This window comes from Urtica dioica, chromosome 4, assembly GCF_054948205.1.
Source record: "Urtica dioica subsp. dioica isolate 48M chromosome 4, U.dioica_male_clone48M_v1_H2, whole genome shotgun sequence".
In the NCBI taxonomy this organism is placed as follows: Eukaryota; Viridiplantae; Streptophyta; class Magnoliopsida; order Rosales; family Urticaceae; genus Urtica; species Urtica dioica.
The window spans coordinates 14,760,926-14,777,742 of record NC_142759.1 but is presented as its reverse complement, the minus strand read 5'-3'; the positions used below and the strand labels follow the sequence as shown (position 1 = coordinate 14,777,742).

Genomic DNA, 16,817 nt, shown 5'->3' with positions numbered 1-16,817 from the left:
TTCTTCATCTCTTCTTCTTTTTTTAAGTTTTTCAAAACCGGAAACATGTTTCCGACAAGACATGATTTTTCTATGTTCTAAATCACACAACAAGTAAAAAAAAAAAAAACAACTTGCACTAAACTAAATCATCAACACTTAAAATAATCAAGTTAGAGAGATAAAACCTTTGCTTGAAGTCAATGGATGAGTGTTTTTCTCTTTTTTGCTTTCCCCATCTTGGATTCAATGTACTTGTTGTCTCTAAACTTCTCCAATGATCACTACTTTTGAGATAAAAACAATTTGGTGATTATGAAAATAAAACATTAATAAATAAAACTCTATGAATCAAAATTTACCTTAAATTTTAAGTCTTTGTCATGTCACAATGAAGGTGCAACCGCAGCAAGAAAAAAAAAAAAAGAAAGAAGATGTGCAACGGCACAGAAGACCAAAGGGCTATCAGCTATGGGTGCTCTGACTCTGAGCGTTTAAGTGAGGGCCTTTTTTTCTTTATTTTAAATGACAATTTCGTGGTGGGCCTTATAGAATTCAATACAAGTTGTGGGCCTTATGCATATTTTGTGGGACTTATTAGATTATGCAATTAAATACAAAAATTTGGGCCTTATTTTTTCCTAATTTTATTGGGCCTTAAGCATATGCTTACATTGCTTATCATTGTGGCCGGCCCTGGTTATAATTAAATAGCGAATTGAAATCAGCTGATTTGTAAAATCGCAATAAGAAATGGAGATAAGTAAAATAAATAATAAATAGAGAAGTAAAATAAAAAATGATAACGTAACGGAGTTAATTTATTTTTATTTTTATGGAATAGTGAAATTTTATAATTTTAAATTAAAGAAGAAATATAGAAAAGAATGGTAAAATTATTATATTTTACTATATTTATATAATAGCTAAAATAGTAAGTTGTGATTATTTTTAAACCATGATCTATTAATTGGTGAAGAAATAAAAAATATATAAAGAACTCTACACATATACATATAAGTGTAGTAAATCATATGAATATGATGTTGATTTATTTTAAATGTGTTTGTTATGTATATTATAAGATTTATGCATTATTACTAACTTTAATTATGTTTAAGCATTTTCTTACCTTATATAAACTATTTCTTGGTGAAAAATGAAATTACGCAGCAACTCGCAAGGCATTTCAACTTGTATAATCTATTTAGATCCTTTATATTAGATTTTTAGTTAAAACTATGAAATTATTTAGAAAAAAATTCGACTTACAAGAGATATATGCAGGCACCATATCATAGAAGAACTAGGCATGGTTGGGCTATAATTGGACTATATTTTAATTTACTGCAATCGTTGAGTTATTTCAAATTGGTTTCATACGATTTAATACTGCATATTATTCTCATTCATTTAACTGTCAGACAATGCATCTACAAAGAATTCAAAAAAAAAAAAAAAAAAAAAAAAAAACAATGCATATACAAAATTCTCATATAAAAGTCCTATATAAAAGAACCTAATTAAGTGAGCATCAACCCTTAAATATCGAGAACCACTAAAAATATTGAAATTAGATTCTTTTAGACTAAATCAATAACTACTATATGGTTTTGGTTATTTTTATTATTTCATTTTAAACTGGACCAAAGTAATTATATATGTAGACGAATTCAATAATAAGTCGATTTTACTCTTAATTCCAATTTATTTGCGATAAATTCAATATTTTTTCAACGGTAGAAAAAAATGAAAAAATTATTTAAAAAAATAATAATTTTATCCGTGTTCGTCGGACATCGTCACAGATCATCAGAAGTCATTGGAGATTGCTAGAGATCATCGGAGGTCGTCAGAAGAGTAAGAACCGAGAGAGTTACAGAGATAGAGATATGAGAAAATTGTTGGAGGAGTGTTTTGTAAAAAAAAAAAAGTGACAAAATGCAATTTCAAGTGCATATAACAAGCCCGATCTTGATATTTTACCATTTAATATGTCTACTATATGCAATTTCTCATTATATTGCGCATACTATCTCGGACCAAAATCCTTTTTGAAATCCTAGTTGACATCTCAACACTTGCTAATCTCTATATAACTGTGTATGCAATGTCGCTAGAGGGTTTTGATTTCATTAAGAGTGTGTTTCGATAATCGATGACTGGGTAAATATCATTGAGAGTTTGCGTACTGAGTGGATTGTGACTGTGATTTAAATATTCGCAAAATATTTATATGTATGTTAGATACTCAAGTTGAGAAAGTGTTTGAGTAGAAGTAAGAGGATTCAAATTGAAAAAGAGTTCGAGTTGAAATTCATGGTATTAGTAAGAAATTGACACTAAAGATCGAGTCCATCAGTTGAAACCATGTGCATTATAAATACATTGCTGATTGTATTACTTGTTTGTCTTCAACTTGCTATAGCATACCTTTTGTTTTTTTATAGTCAAATATAGCTATAAGCAAAGCTATATAATAGTTTGTAAATATTTGGTTTGGTATTGAGCAAAAAATATTCATTAGTTTTTTTAATACACTTTGTGGAGTAAACATTTGTAAGTTTTTTGTATTGTGTTTATAACTTTATATATGAACTAAGCAAAACGAAATTGGAGCTGAGTCCATCCACAAGTGGATTTGGTTCCGGTCCGATTTGTGAGAACCAAATTATATATGACTCAGGTCGAAAGTTTGTGAAAGTTCCTAAATGTGCATAGTGAAATTATGAATTTATTTTCCTATTGATCTTTCTCTGTTTACGTACGTGAATAAACGATAGAGACTTGCCAAATCCATGAGAAAAACTTTAGGAATTTCGGGCCATTGGATTCATTTTCTTCAAGAAAATCAAGAACGCGTATATTGAAAATGGGAAAAATATCAACAAAATCCATTGTGTTTAATTGAAATGCACGATTTATATATTCAACTTTCAGAAATATCAGACATATTTCTCCAGTTTAATATAATTGACATATATCTCCCTTACAAATATGTTATATTATAAATATCACCATTTTCGTTTTATTTTTTACAAAAAAAAAAATAATTGAAGTCTCCAAAATACTCTTAATGAAATAATTTTTTATTTTCTATTTTATATACAAAAAAATTAAATTAAAAATTTCTTTATAAAAAGTTAAGGATTTTTTTTATAAAGAGAGATTTTGATTTTTTTTTAATAAAATAGTAAATAAATATTTATTCTATTAAGGGTATTTTGGGGAGTTCAAATTATTTTTTTGTAAAAAATAAATAAAAATGGTGATATTTGTAATATAACATTTTTTTAGGGAATGTATATGTCATTTATATTAAACTGAAGTAATATGTATGATATTTTTAGAAATCGAAGGCATAAATCTCACATTTCGATTAAACACGAGGGATACTCTTGATATTTTCCCTTGAAAATAAGGATTAATTCAGAATAATGATTGTGTCACACGTTAAAGAAACAAATCTAGAGTTATTTTGACAAGCGAAGCAGATTTTCCTTGTAATAATATTCAACTCAAAACAATATTATGAGTCTTAATTTCCAAACATAAATGCTCAAATTTGCTATAATATTGGTGATTTTTTTGTGCAATAATTTTTTCAAGCTAGAAGCTCGTAATGGTATCAGCTTTTGTTATCCATTCCCTATCACAGTAACAATTTTAAAAAAATGTATATATTAAATTGTTCTTATAACAAAAATAAATATATTATTTTATAACGCGGTTACAATCATATAGTTTATCCATATTAAAAAAAAATGGTTAGAGATGACTTTCCCTTAACCAAAAACTAAAAAAACAACCCTTCATCACGCAGCTAGAGTTTTCCAACAGAGTTTGGCAATAGCTAATAGGAAACATATTATGCATTTGGCCCTTAAATATTCATTTGGTAGTGATGAGTAGTTAAATAATCAACCTTTATACCAGTAAGACTCTCCGATAGCCAATAGGGTTAGGCTTAAAATTTGTGCACTTGCTCGTTCACCTACAAATAAGTAAAATGCTTTCACTTTGTTGATAATTTTTCCTTAATATGACACTATATGCTTAAAATCCATGTACATAAAGATTACGTACATAATCATTGGATTTTAATTACATCCATCTCATATTTCCGAATTTTAATTTCATAACATCAAGAGAGAAAATTTAATTAATTATGTCGTAAAATCCATGTTCGGATGGGTGACGCCTTCAGAGACTATATTCGTTACAAAATAATCTGCTTCACTTTCATGTTATTAGGTTGACAATTTATTGAAAAATCAATAAGCACTGGCTAGAATGGATTTCTAATATTTAAAGAAACTTAATTTAATTTTTGGAAAAGAAATATTGATTTTGGCTAAAATATAAATTCTCTAATAGTGGGAGTGTGGGAAAATTGAAAATATGAGAGTGTATGCAAAATAAAATGAATATGGTAAAATTCAATTTATGGGAATACTTTGAAATAAAAAACAACACAGTTTTGTATATAACAACACTATTTATTTTTAAGTTCAATTAGTTAATGAATGATTTTCATTTATTTATTTGTTTAAAAAAATTGATATTAGTGTTAGGCATGGGGCATTGACGCCCATTTTTTACGCTTTTTTTCATTAACTATTCAGAATTGGCTTCGGCCATACAAAGATATCGGACAGAGACCGGTACCTCATTCAACTAATAGATGTACGGAAATGAAAATGAGAAGCAGAAGAGAGACAAAGCAAACAAATGAGACAATGATGAATTTTGTTCGAAATTTCCAATCCTGACAAGAACTCACTTAGCCTGTTCAACATGGATCTTCTGCCATTCATGTAATGAGCAAGAAGCACTGCAGACCTTACACAGAGACTAAACGGAATATGTCTCTCAAATCTTTTTTTTCCCGATGAACTGAAAATAGACTAAAACTGAAGCATGACTAAAAATAAACTTGGAAAAACTTAAACCTAAATAACAATAACTTAAACCAAAGCAAAGCAAAACAAGAAAGAAAACACGGATCTGCACCCGAACCACACTCTCATCTCCTCACCATGGACAACCCTGAAAAACCTCTCTATCTACGACGTTGCTGAGAATGTTAGCGACCACGACCCACGTCTACGGCTGAAGAAACTCAAAAGTGAGTCCCTAGCTCGGACCTGACCAGATCCCGGTTCCGAGATTTGATCTGAAAATCACACCTCTTCCTCTATCTGGACCATGAACCCTTCCAAGATCCAAGTTGTCTTGGACTTGTGGCATGACATAGAGTCGGGAGCAGAACTGCCCGATGCAATGGAGGAGAATAAAGAAGGAACGCACTCGGTAATCGTGTGAAGTTTGGTGAAGCTCGTCACCGGAGAAACCAGATTAGCGAAGAACGCGACCTCGCCTTCTCCACTGGGTCGGAGTCATGCGATTGACATCTGTGTCCTGAGGGGGGTAGCTGCAAAAAGAAAACTTTGGGTTATTGAGAGAAAAATGTTGAGGAGAGAAAAAATTGTGAGAAATGTGCAATAATATGAGTATAAAAATGCTTATAGATGCTCACTCATAACATATCATAAAAAAAATAATATATTTAATTATAAATCACTTATGAGCAATATTTTTATGAAATACTCCAAGGTGTGCATGTTTTAAAAGTTGCTCACTATAATATTATTTTAATACATATTATTTAGTTTATATTCACTTCATAATTATTTTTGTATAAAATATTAGGAGCATTTGTGCCATATATGAGGATCATTGCCCTAACGATTATGACATTCTACGTTGTCTACAATGTAATAGCAATTTAAGATGCTTTCCACTTAAGCTGCACCTAAGCTCTAACTTAAGATGCTTTATACATTGGAGTTGCTCTTAGTGAGAAGAATTTTATTGTGCAATGCCCTAGATTATCATATATACATGGGCATACCCACGTAGAGGCTGAGGGTGGTCTGGGCCACCCCCCAACTTTTGGAAAAATTCCATAAGTACCTTATTTTAATACAGTTATTTCATAAATGCCTATTAATATATAAAATTCAGTAATTGTCTCATTTGATTTATAAACTTTCATAACTATCTCATTATTATATAAGCTTTATAGGGTTTAACTACTTGCTACCTATCAGCTTAACAATGTAAATCACTTAAAAAACACGTCCAATATTGTTGTAGATGGATAATAATACTAATAATAATAATAATAATAGTAACTTAGAATGGTGGAATCATTCGAATATCCAAATTAATATAGTATTTGCGAAAATACGTAGTCAATTTTCAATAATTTTAACTTTAATATATGATAACAAAAATTAAGACCGTTTAAATCATTTATAAAAAATCAAATTTTTTCAATCGGTGATTAAGGTGATAAGTTATATCAATTATTTTTTTTGCGAATGTAGATTTTATGATTCTCTTACAATTCACATGTGATAATTAGCTAAGACCAACCATTTTACACACTCATTACGAGATTCACTATTTTTATGTAATGATTTTAATTAGACATTTTGAACATTTTTTTTATTATATGATATTTTATATTAATAATATATCTTTGACCAACATCAACTTGAATTTATGGGTCCGCCGCTGCATATATATACATATATATATATATATATATATATATATATATATATATATATAAAGTATTTGTTGTAACTAACCAATCTTCTACTTCTATTGCTTTACGTTACCAATGATGATTGAGCACTCAACTGCAGTGCAAACTATTGGAGGCATGTAGCAATACAAAGTATTAGTTATAGTTATTTGAAATATTTATTTTTAGAAATGGGTTAACATTTGAGTAACAGTTATTATTTTTATAAATTAATAACGAAAAAATATAAACTGTACCCAAAATATTTGAAGCCTTTTTTTTTATAAAGACTTAAAAAAAATTGGAGTAAAAATTTTTCTTTAAGTTTTTAGCGATTAAGTTTAATTTAAAATTTTAACAAAATATCACTAATTAAGCCACTTAAAATTTGTCAATTGTATTTTAGCTAATATTGGGTTAATAATTGAAAAATAGTCCATTTGATGATATGACAAGTATTAGTAGGAGCTAAAATGAGTCAATTTGATGATGTTTTAATTTGGTTAATAATAAGAGTGTTAAAGTTAAAATGGCTAACTATATGTAGGTTAACTTTTGATTGTGATCTAGTTGTTGCATGCCACATATATCTCTGATCTATTTAAAGAAAATACTTCTAGGCAAAAATCCACATTTGCTATAAATGCAATTTTCAATATTTTATTTTCTTTTAATTTTTGTTCGAAACCTTAACAACCCGTTTACGGTTGACTGTGAGATACAAGTTACAAGTTACATATGTTAGTTTAACTTTTTGACTGATAGATAAGAAACAAGGATGAGGGGAAAAAAAAAATCCATCGTAATCATAAAGGACACTAGACCTCTCTCCACCACATCATCATCACTAACTCTAGTCCTTCCACGTAAATAAACGAATCTTCAAGGCTAATCTGCAAATCTATCGTCATTTTCTCCCTTGACTGTTTACTGTTTCCATATTAGCCAAAAAAAAAAGGAGAAAAAAAAGAAAACGATTCGCATACTAAAACCAGATTCCCTCGCATCACAGCGTTCACACTTGGCCTGAGAACCAAGGAATTTTCCTCTCTCTATCTCTTCCTCTCCTCGAATTTAGAATCCAATCCCTTAACTTTACCTTATTCACTCTCTCGCACCCCTCTCTCTCTCTTCCGAGTAGGTGGGTGATTCAACTCGTTCAACGAACAATTCTCCTGAAGCTTTTTTTTTCTTTAATAATTATATACAATTACGTTAGGCGTTTCGTATTTTCAGGCGATCATCGTTGCAAGAGGTAATCCGATCGCAGCCGTGCAGTTAGGGTTTCTCTCGGCGGAGATCGGAGTCGTGTGGAATGAGGATCGAGGAGCTGGACGCGAAGGATTCGGATGGGAACGACGGCGTTTTGGGGAAACAGATTGTGGAGGTCGATGGCGCTAAGCGAGCTCTGGTCGGAGCCGGTGCTCGGATCTTGTTCTATCCGACGCTTCTTTATAATGTGCTTCGCAACAAGATCGAGACCGAGTTCAGATGGTGGGACGAAGTTGACCAGGTTTTTCTTTCAAGGATTTCAATTCGTTCATTTCTATTTCTAATACAAGAAAAGTTTGAATCTATGTTGTACTTTTTAATTTATTTATAGAATCATTGCTTTTGATTGAAGGAAAAAAAGAAAAGAAAAAAGGATAGGCCTTGATCAGTTTGATTAGCGATAAATTTAATGCTAATAGAGTAGCTTATTGAGCTGAGTCAATGTCACGGTTCTTTCTCCGTTGATGATAAGCTATCCTTGGAATGTTTAACGGTGTTACTTTCAGAGATGGTTTGGGTAAATAAAAACTAGAAATTCGATTCTCACTAACCGATGATGTTATTTTTCAGTTCCTGCTATTGGGTGCAGTTCCATTCCCGAAAGACGTTCCGCGTTTGAAACGGCTCGGTGTTGGTGGTGTCATCACTCTTAACGAACCTTACGAAACATTGGTCCCGACATCTTTGTATCTCGTGCGTACTTTCATGATAACATTAACTCTTGGTTTCTGTTTACCCTCTAGCTTTCGTGTTATGTTTTCTCTACTAATGGATTATGTCGGTCATCACATATTGCCTATGATGTATTCTTTTGGTAATTTGTTGCGAAAAACTGACTTTGAGAGTGGATTTTATGGACGTTCAAATTGGTGTTATCATCAGCATTCTCTTTTGCCTTTGATAAACTTTTCATACCCGTGTATAACATTTGCAAGTTTTCAGGCCCATGGGATCGACCACCTAGTAATACCAACGAGAGATTATCTTTTTGCTCCCTCGCTAGTGGATATTTCTCGAGCAGTGGAGTTTATTCATAGTAAGAGATGTCTACATTTACGTGGCAATCTGATCTTGAACTTTTATGAACCGTTTGCTTGCCAAAATCGCATTCTTTTTTTTTTTTTTTTTCCCTCTGATCAGGGAACGCATGTTGTGGTAAAACCACTTACGTCCACTGTAAAGCCGGGCGAGGTAGGAGCACAACGATCGTCCTCTGCTATTTGGTAATGTTCTAATCTCTGGCTTAAAAAAAAACTTGAAACTCAATATTCATGGCATGTCGTTGATGATCACGATGAATCTGAATTTTTCAGGTCGAGTACAAGAGCATGACACCCGCCGCAGCATTAGATTACGTACGGTCTAGAAGGCCCCGTGTTTTACTAGCGCCCACTCAGTGGAAGGTATATCCATTTATTTGATTCGGAGAAGGTTAATTTCTCGGGTTTTTGATGAATGTGCATGTGTTTCAGGCTGTTCAAAAATTTAGCAGAAGAAGAGCGGTGAGAGGTGCGAGTGCACAGTCTCCCTCGGGGGACGCGGTGCTAATTACGAAAGCGGACCTCGAAGGATACCACGGGGCTTGCGAGGAAGCCGTGAGGGAGAAGAAGCAACAGCTCGCCGTGGTCCCGAGAGCCGGTCCGATGATAGCGAGGCTGTCGTGTCTCTTTGCTTCGCTGAAAGTTTCGGGCAATATCGGGACCATCTCGAGGCGATTGCCTGTGCCGGAGCCGCGTGCTTGCTGAGGAACTCGCTGTGGGATTGTTATGCTTGTACAGAACAGAACAGTGTAATCAGAAATAAGGCCATAAGCTTCATAATTACAAGTTCCAGTGAAGGGAATGTAAGTTTCTGGTGGAAGAAAAAAAAAGCGAAAAAAAAACCCAGCTGAATTCTATTAAGCGTGGGTGTAACAGTTTATGTTGGCTGAGGAATCTATCTCAGTTTCGATTCCAGTGTACATATAGAATTCGCTTAATTTTTTTATCTTCTTATATATATAATTTAGTATATAATAATCACTCTTTCTTCAGCAAAATTACTAACCAGCTATAATAATGGTTATTTTCATGTTTGAAAGGGTATTTTAGCTGAAGATCTTTGCTATAAATGTAGTTCGTTCTGAGCCTTAACTTTTTTGTCGAGTAACAGATAACAGACGTGACTCTAATAACTTTGTGATGCAATCATTTCGGGACAAATATATAGATATATATTAATTCCTTCCATATAAAGTCTCCTTTTCATGTTATGGATTGTTTAGTACTACGCATGTAACAGACTTTTCAATGCAGCTTCATTTTTTATGTCATATTTTTAGTTGGACTTGTCTGGCATTTGTTTTTCCATCTCCTTCTTATCCTATCTTATCGTGATCTTTATTTTGTTTTTCTTTATATTTCAACAGTGATCTTATATATATATATATAAGAATAAAATAATTAATATATTTTAATCTGAAAGAATAAATATATTAAGAAATATTGAAAAAATGAGTAAAGTTTTTTGGAGACAATTTAAAAAAAAAAAAAAAAAATTCACTGTAAAATTAAAAGTGATTTTGTGTCTAGGATCAAATCTCTACATCTCTACTATATATATATAGTAGAGAGAGAGAGAGAGAGTAGAAACAAAGCAATTGTATATTATAGAACTCCTTTTTTCGATATATATATTTTTTTGCAATACATTTGTTTTTAAAAGTATATACTATCCATTTGCACCTTGTTTGTAGTTTCTTACACAAGAAGAGAAATGGGCAACGACACATCACACATGTAAAATTGATTTGGACTCATAATATCATAAACAACAAATTATTCATGATGAGTGCTATATATAATTATGGAGACGATGCAGCACCTCACACGTGACATGAAAATATGAATGCTCCGTGAAATAAAAGTATGCGATCTGTGTTTCGCTGACGAATAATATAATGCTAGCAGATCTCTAATCCAAAAAATCATTTTTATACTAATTTACTATAAATATCAATTAAGCAGTAATTCTTTTTCAACGTAACTTCATTTTAACACCAAATAGAATATTACGTGTACCAATATGCATATCCACTGATATTTCGGAGATTATCAAAATATGATGGGTAAACTGTTTACAAACGTGCCCTCCTTACCAGAAGGTTAATCTGCCCTAGCCCGATGGGTGGATATATCTCATACTGATGGAAATATTTTCAATGTTAAATGTATTTTTAAAAATAAGTTCTCACATCTCTTAGCATACACATACAATGAACTAATAATAAAAATCAATAATAAAAATGTCAAATTTGTTTATTAATATAAATTTTAGATAGTATTAATGTCAATTCATAATCAAGTAGCAAAGTAGATAAAATGTCCAAAGTTGCTAGTTCTTAGAACCCACACACAACCATTCGTGTTAATGAAAATATATGTCGAAGTTGAGAAATAAAAACTAATTAGTTTTACTGATGTTATTCCGAGCTTTTCTGTGATTCTTGTTTCAAATGGGGGTATAGGTATGAAGTTGTTACTTTAGTAAATTTTGGTAAGTAATGATTAATATCCGTGTGCCTCTGTCTGATCTACATGGATATCTATGAGAACTTTTATTTATATTAGTAATTAATATTTGAAGGTTACTGTTAACGCCGTTTTTGGGTCAACACTTAGAACCATCTGTGGTTCGGTCTAGGGCCGGACCCTATGACCGCACGTAGGTTGAGTGTGGTGAAATCTTCTCGTCTCGTAGTCTTTGCCTCGCCGGAAAGAGGTTTCCGGTTTTCCGTCACTCCGTGATTAGTTCACCTTCGCGTTCTTCGGGTTCAACGAGTCCTTCGAGCCCGTCGTGTTCTTCGGGTTCTTCGCGTTCTTTGTGGTCTTCGCCTGAAAACACAAGAAACGTGAACTAGAGGGACGCGGAGGGGTTTCCCCTGGCGCGCGCTCCGACGCTCAACATTAGTCGAGGTGGGGGGCATATCTCGTCTCGAGTGTCGAGAGAGGAAAATATAGTGACTCGGGAGTGAAACAGAGATTTTCTAAGTCGAGAAAGCTTACCTTGTGAGTGAGTAGGGGGGGGGGGGGGGGGAGGTATTTATAGCTTTTGAGCTTGAGGCACATGGGCCTTGGAGGCAATTTTTGCCTTGAGACTTGGTTTGGCCGATGGTTTGGCAGAGACAAAGGATGGCCGATAGTTATTATTTTTGTGCCTTGGATTTAGAGGCTCGCCGATAGTTCCACGCCGATAGTCTCATGCCGATAGTTTCACGCCGATAGTCTCGGCCATAAAACTCGCCGATAGTTTCACGCCGATAGTCTAGGCCATGAAGCTCGTCGATAGTTTTATGCCGATAGTCTCGGCCATGAAGCTCGCCGATGGTCTAACGCCGATGGTTTTGTGCCGAGTCTCAGTCATGAAGTTCGCCGATGGTTTAAAGATTCTTGTCTTCGCCGATAGTTTGATCTTGAACTTTGCCGATGGTTTGCATGACGATGATTTTAACACGTCGATAGTTAGGTCTTGAACTTCGCCAATTCTTGTCATTTTTGCTCTCGGGGTATCATTTTTATCTTGTGAAAATGACGGCATAACATTAACCCCCCAGTTTCTTGTGCGATTTATCGTGCGAGAAACTTGTCTTGTGTTCCTCGAGAGCTTTGTTGTCGACGTCTTTTGATCTTTTGACTTGGAGACGTATCTCGTACCGGGGCGCTTTGTAGGCTACGGATATGTAAAATGTAACCCCGTGGAGCTCTGTCTCGCAAGACGTGACCTCGTAAGGTTGACTTTGTTGGATTGCTTCTCATAAGACGCGGTCGCGTAGGGCTGATCCCGCGGGATTGAGTATCGTGGGACTTCGATCTCGGAAGATCGTGCATCAGAAGGCGTGAGTCTCGGAAGACTTCAATCTCGGAAGATCGTGCCTCGGAAGGCGTGAGTCTCGGAAGACTTTGATCTCGGAAGATCGTGCCTCGGAAGGCGTGAGTCTTGAAAGACTTCGATCTCGGAAGATCGTGCCTCGGAAGGCGTGAGTCTCGGAAGACTTTGATCTCGGAAGATCGTGCCTCAGAAAGCCCGAGTCTCGTAAGACTTCGATCTCGGAAGATCGAGAGACCCAAACAAAATCTATTTTGAGTGATGCAACGTCTCAAACTTCTTGTGGCTGAGTAAGTCCCTTTTGTGGCTGTGCCAGATCTCGGAAGATCAGGGTCACGGGAGACCTTGCCTCGTAAGGCATGCTTTGCTTGGGACTAACTCGAGTCACTAGTGGCATGGTGCGTTGCACTCCTCAATATAGATTTTGCAAGGATCTCTGTCTTAGGACCGACTATTTCCTGAACCGTCGGAAGTAAGCAAAATGAACCCTGGGTAGCGTGACGACTCAAACCAGTTATGGACAAGGCTAGTGCCTCTTGGACTAGGCTCGCTCGTACCCATTGGGGTTAGGGATTTGCCCTTCTTGGGACTAACTCAAGTCATATTGGTTCGGAGTCATTATGCCACTCCGAGAAGATTCCATTTTAGCTACTTGGGGTCGGAGTGTCTCTCCGTTTTGGGTTTTTGACTCTGTGACCGATTGGATGGCCTGGTCGTACCCTGGCCGGGATATTGTTTTCATCTCTTTTCGGGGCTTCTTGATCGCCTCCGACTTGGAGTATTTTGGCCATCTTTGAGGCTAGACCATCAAAGCGTGTTAAGTATCCCATTGAGGAAAAAGTCTCTGATCACCGAGGCGAGAGATGTCGAGGTGAAGGCTAAGGTCATGGTTGGAAACCCTTGTGAAGTGAGATTCGGGCTCAATCTTCGTCGGATTAATGATCTTCCGCGAAGGAATTGGATTTACCGGTGGGAACTCGTGGTTGTTTTCGGGTCCCCTCCTTCTAGCGCCAAAATGTTAACGCCGTTTTTGGGTCAACACTTAGAACCGTCTGTGGTTCGGTCTAGGGCCGGACCCTATGACCGCACGTAGGTTGAGTGTGGTGAAATCTTCTCGTCTCGTAGTCTTTGCCTCGTCGGAAAGAGGTTTCCGGTTTTCCGTCACTCCGTGATTAGTTCACCTTCGCGTTCTTCGGGTTCAACGAGTCCTTCGAGCCCGTCGTGTTCTTCGGGTTCTTCGCGATCTTCGGGTTCTTCGCGTTCTTTGTGGTCTTCGCCTGAAAACACAAGAAACGTGAACTAGAGGGACGCGGAGGGGTTTCCCCTGGCGCGCACTCCGACGCTCAACATTAGTCGAGGTGGGGGGCATATCTCGTCTCGAGTGTCGAGAGAGGAAAATATAGTGACTCGGGAGTGAAACAGAGATTTTCTAAGTCGAGAAAGCTTACCTTGTGAGTGAGTAGGGGGGGGGGAGGTATTTATAGCTTTTGAGCTTGAGGCACATGGGCCTTGGAGGCAATTTTTGCCTTGAGACTTGGTTTGGCCGATGGTTTGGCAGAGACAAAGGATGGCCGATAGTTATTATTTTTGTGCCTTGGATTTAGAGGCTCGCCGATAGTTCCACGCCGATAGTTTCACGCCGATAGTCTCGGCCATAAAACTCGCCGATAGTTTCACGCCGATAGTCTAGGCCATGAAGCTCGTCGATAGTTTTATGCCGATAGTCTCGGCCATGAAGCTCGCCGATGGTCTAACGCCGATGGTTTTGTGCCGAGTCTCAGTCATGAAGTTCGCCGATGGTTTAAAGATTCTTGTCTTCGCCGATAGTTTGATCTTGAACTTTGCCGATGGTTTGCATGACGATGATTTTAACACGTCGATAGTTAGGTCTTGAACTTCGCCAATTCTTGTCATTTTTGCTCTCGGGGTATCATTTTTATATTGTGAAAATGACGGCATAACAGTTACTATTGTTAATTTTGATTAATACTATCAGTTCATCTTTTTGTAATTCGTTCTGCATGGTATGTAGGTATTATATCAATGATATATAATAATGTTGTTAAATTTTGGAATCGGGTTAAATAATTTTGATATAACTGTAAAGTTATTTCTAAGAGTGTTCAATATTTTCATACAAAATTACTATATGTGTTATGAGATGGTTGTTCAACTAGTGGTTTTGATAACTTATTGAACAACTCATTCTTTATGCACGATTAAATAAATAAATAATAAAACAAGTAATCACAAACAGAAAACAATAAAAGACACAGAGATTTGGTAATCCTGCTCGGTGATAAAACACTTACTCATTGAGACTAATTAATATGTCAGGTGGTGAAAAACAATCCACTATATCTCAATTAAAGTTACAAGTACTTAAGTTTGCAGACTCTCTCTCAAACGCTTGTCTTCTTTGATCCTCTAATAGATTACAATCTAAGATCCCCTTAGATCAGAAACTCTTGCACTTTTCCACGCATTCCTCTCCCAAAGATTGACACAACATGTCAATGCAAAACACTCACTCACTGTAGAAATATAGTACAACAATAGCAAGCAATCTTGAACATGTTGTCTATGAAGATCTTTAAGGTAGAGAGACAAGTTTAAGAGTAAGGCCGGCATGAATTGACCAAAAAGAAAAATAATTAATCCAATTCAATCCTAAGAGAGTTTTGCTACTCGGGAGAGAGTCAAATGATCATGTTTTTTATTAATGTTTTCATAGTTGACCTAGATTAGTAGAAAATATAGACAATTTATGTAATCGTTTGAACTCTTGTCGTATTGCGCATAGTTGTTTTAATAGGATTAGAGGCCGAGATGATAACACTCCGTCAACTACATGGGCTTGTTTGAACACTCAAAAGACTAGTGAATATTCTTGATAGAGTGAGATCATCGCCTATTTAGACGGCCTATTGAAAAACTCGTGATTAATTTTGTTTTAGTTTTGTTTAATTTCGTTTTCATACCAAATCACATCCAGCTTTCCTTGGAATCAATTCGCATCAAGTTAGAGTAAAATCACTAAAATTACTAATCCTCGTGAGATCAATACTCGCTTCCGTACACTATATTACTCGAGAAGCACGTGTGCTTGCGTGTGTGATTTATTCACAACACTCGTGCCTCGTTGCCTTGCCGAGTGGTCCATCGGGGACTCCGTCTCGTGGCTCAGGTCTGGTTGCCTCGCCGAATGGTCCATTGGAGATATCGCCTCGTGGCTCGGGCATCATCGCCTTGCCGAGTGGTTTGTTGGTGACTTTGTCTCGCGGCTAAGGCCTCGTCACCTCGTCGAGCGGTCCGTCGGGGGCTCCGTCTCATGGCTCGCACCTTGTCGCCTCGTCGAGTGATCTCCGTCGGGGACTCCGTCTCGTGGCTTGAGCCTCGTCGCCTAGCTGAGTGGCTCATCGGAGACTCCGTCTCGTGGCTCGAGACTCATCGCCTCGCCAAGCGGTCCTTTGGGGACTCTGTCTCGCGGCTTGGGCCTCGTCGCCTTTGTCGAGAGATCTTGGGTAGAGACTCACTCGGCGGGTAGGTCTGTGGCGAGGACGGCGGGACACCGCTCTTTGGGAGGTCTCTCAGCGGAGAGCCGCTCAGCGGGAGGTCTCTCGGCGGATAACTACTCGGAGGGAAGTGGCTCGTCCAGCTAAGGACTTGTTGTGGAACGCCAGGCAATGGCACGTCATGGAGCGGGCCTCGCCGGCCAAGGGTTTGTATTCGTGCGAGATTCCTAGTTTGTTGTTGGAATTTTGAGAACGTGTTTGTTCTCGGGATCTCCTCATTCTAGAGCCAAAATGTCAAGCCGTTTTTTGGATTTAACATTTGTGGGCACGTGGTGTTCTTGGAATGGTCACGGGCCCGGTCTTGGATGAGCCCAAAATCACTCTTCGAGTTTCAAATGGCTCAAGGAAGTTTAGGTCAAGGCCTAAAGTATCAAAGAGCTTCAGAGGAATCTTTGAATCGTGTTTTGGGAGGAGAACCCAAATAGGGTTTGGGTGTAGTGGTGAAATATTCCTCTTATCAAGTGAAGAACACGATAATTGATTTTTCAAGCTTTTGGACACTCTTGTAGATGGAATATAATTTGGCATTGTTA

The 16,817-nt window shown here is 36.4% G+C and overlaps 1 protein-coding gene across 2 annotated transcripts; it reads left to right on the top strand.

The window, feature by feature from the left end:
* Positions 1-7,504: 7,504 nt before the first annotated feature.
* On the top strand, positions 7,505-9,867 carry LOC149400738 (Phosphotyrosine protein phosphatases superfamily protein). Of its 2 annotated transcripts, none has more exons than XM_089613063.1 (7): positions 7,505-7,715; positions 7,794-8,087; positions 8,417-8,539; positions 8,789-8,882; positions 8,987-9,069; positions 9,160-9,249; positions 9,319-9,867. In XM_089613063.1, exons 2-7 carry the CDS (start codon positions 7,890-7,892, stop codon positions 9,589-9,591), a joined length of 861 nt encoding a protein of 286 aa, XP_089469189.1. In that variant the 5' UTR covers positions 7,505-7,715; positions 7,794-7,889; the 3' UTR covers positions 9,592-9,867. The 2 variants fall into 2 exon arrangements, with proteins under 2 accessions (XP_089469189.1, XP_089469188.1); XM_089613062.1 differs by having other exon boundaries at positions 7,506-7,715; positions 7,811-8,087.
* The last annotated feature ends 6,950 nt before the right edge of the window (positions 9,868-16,817 follow it).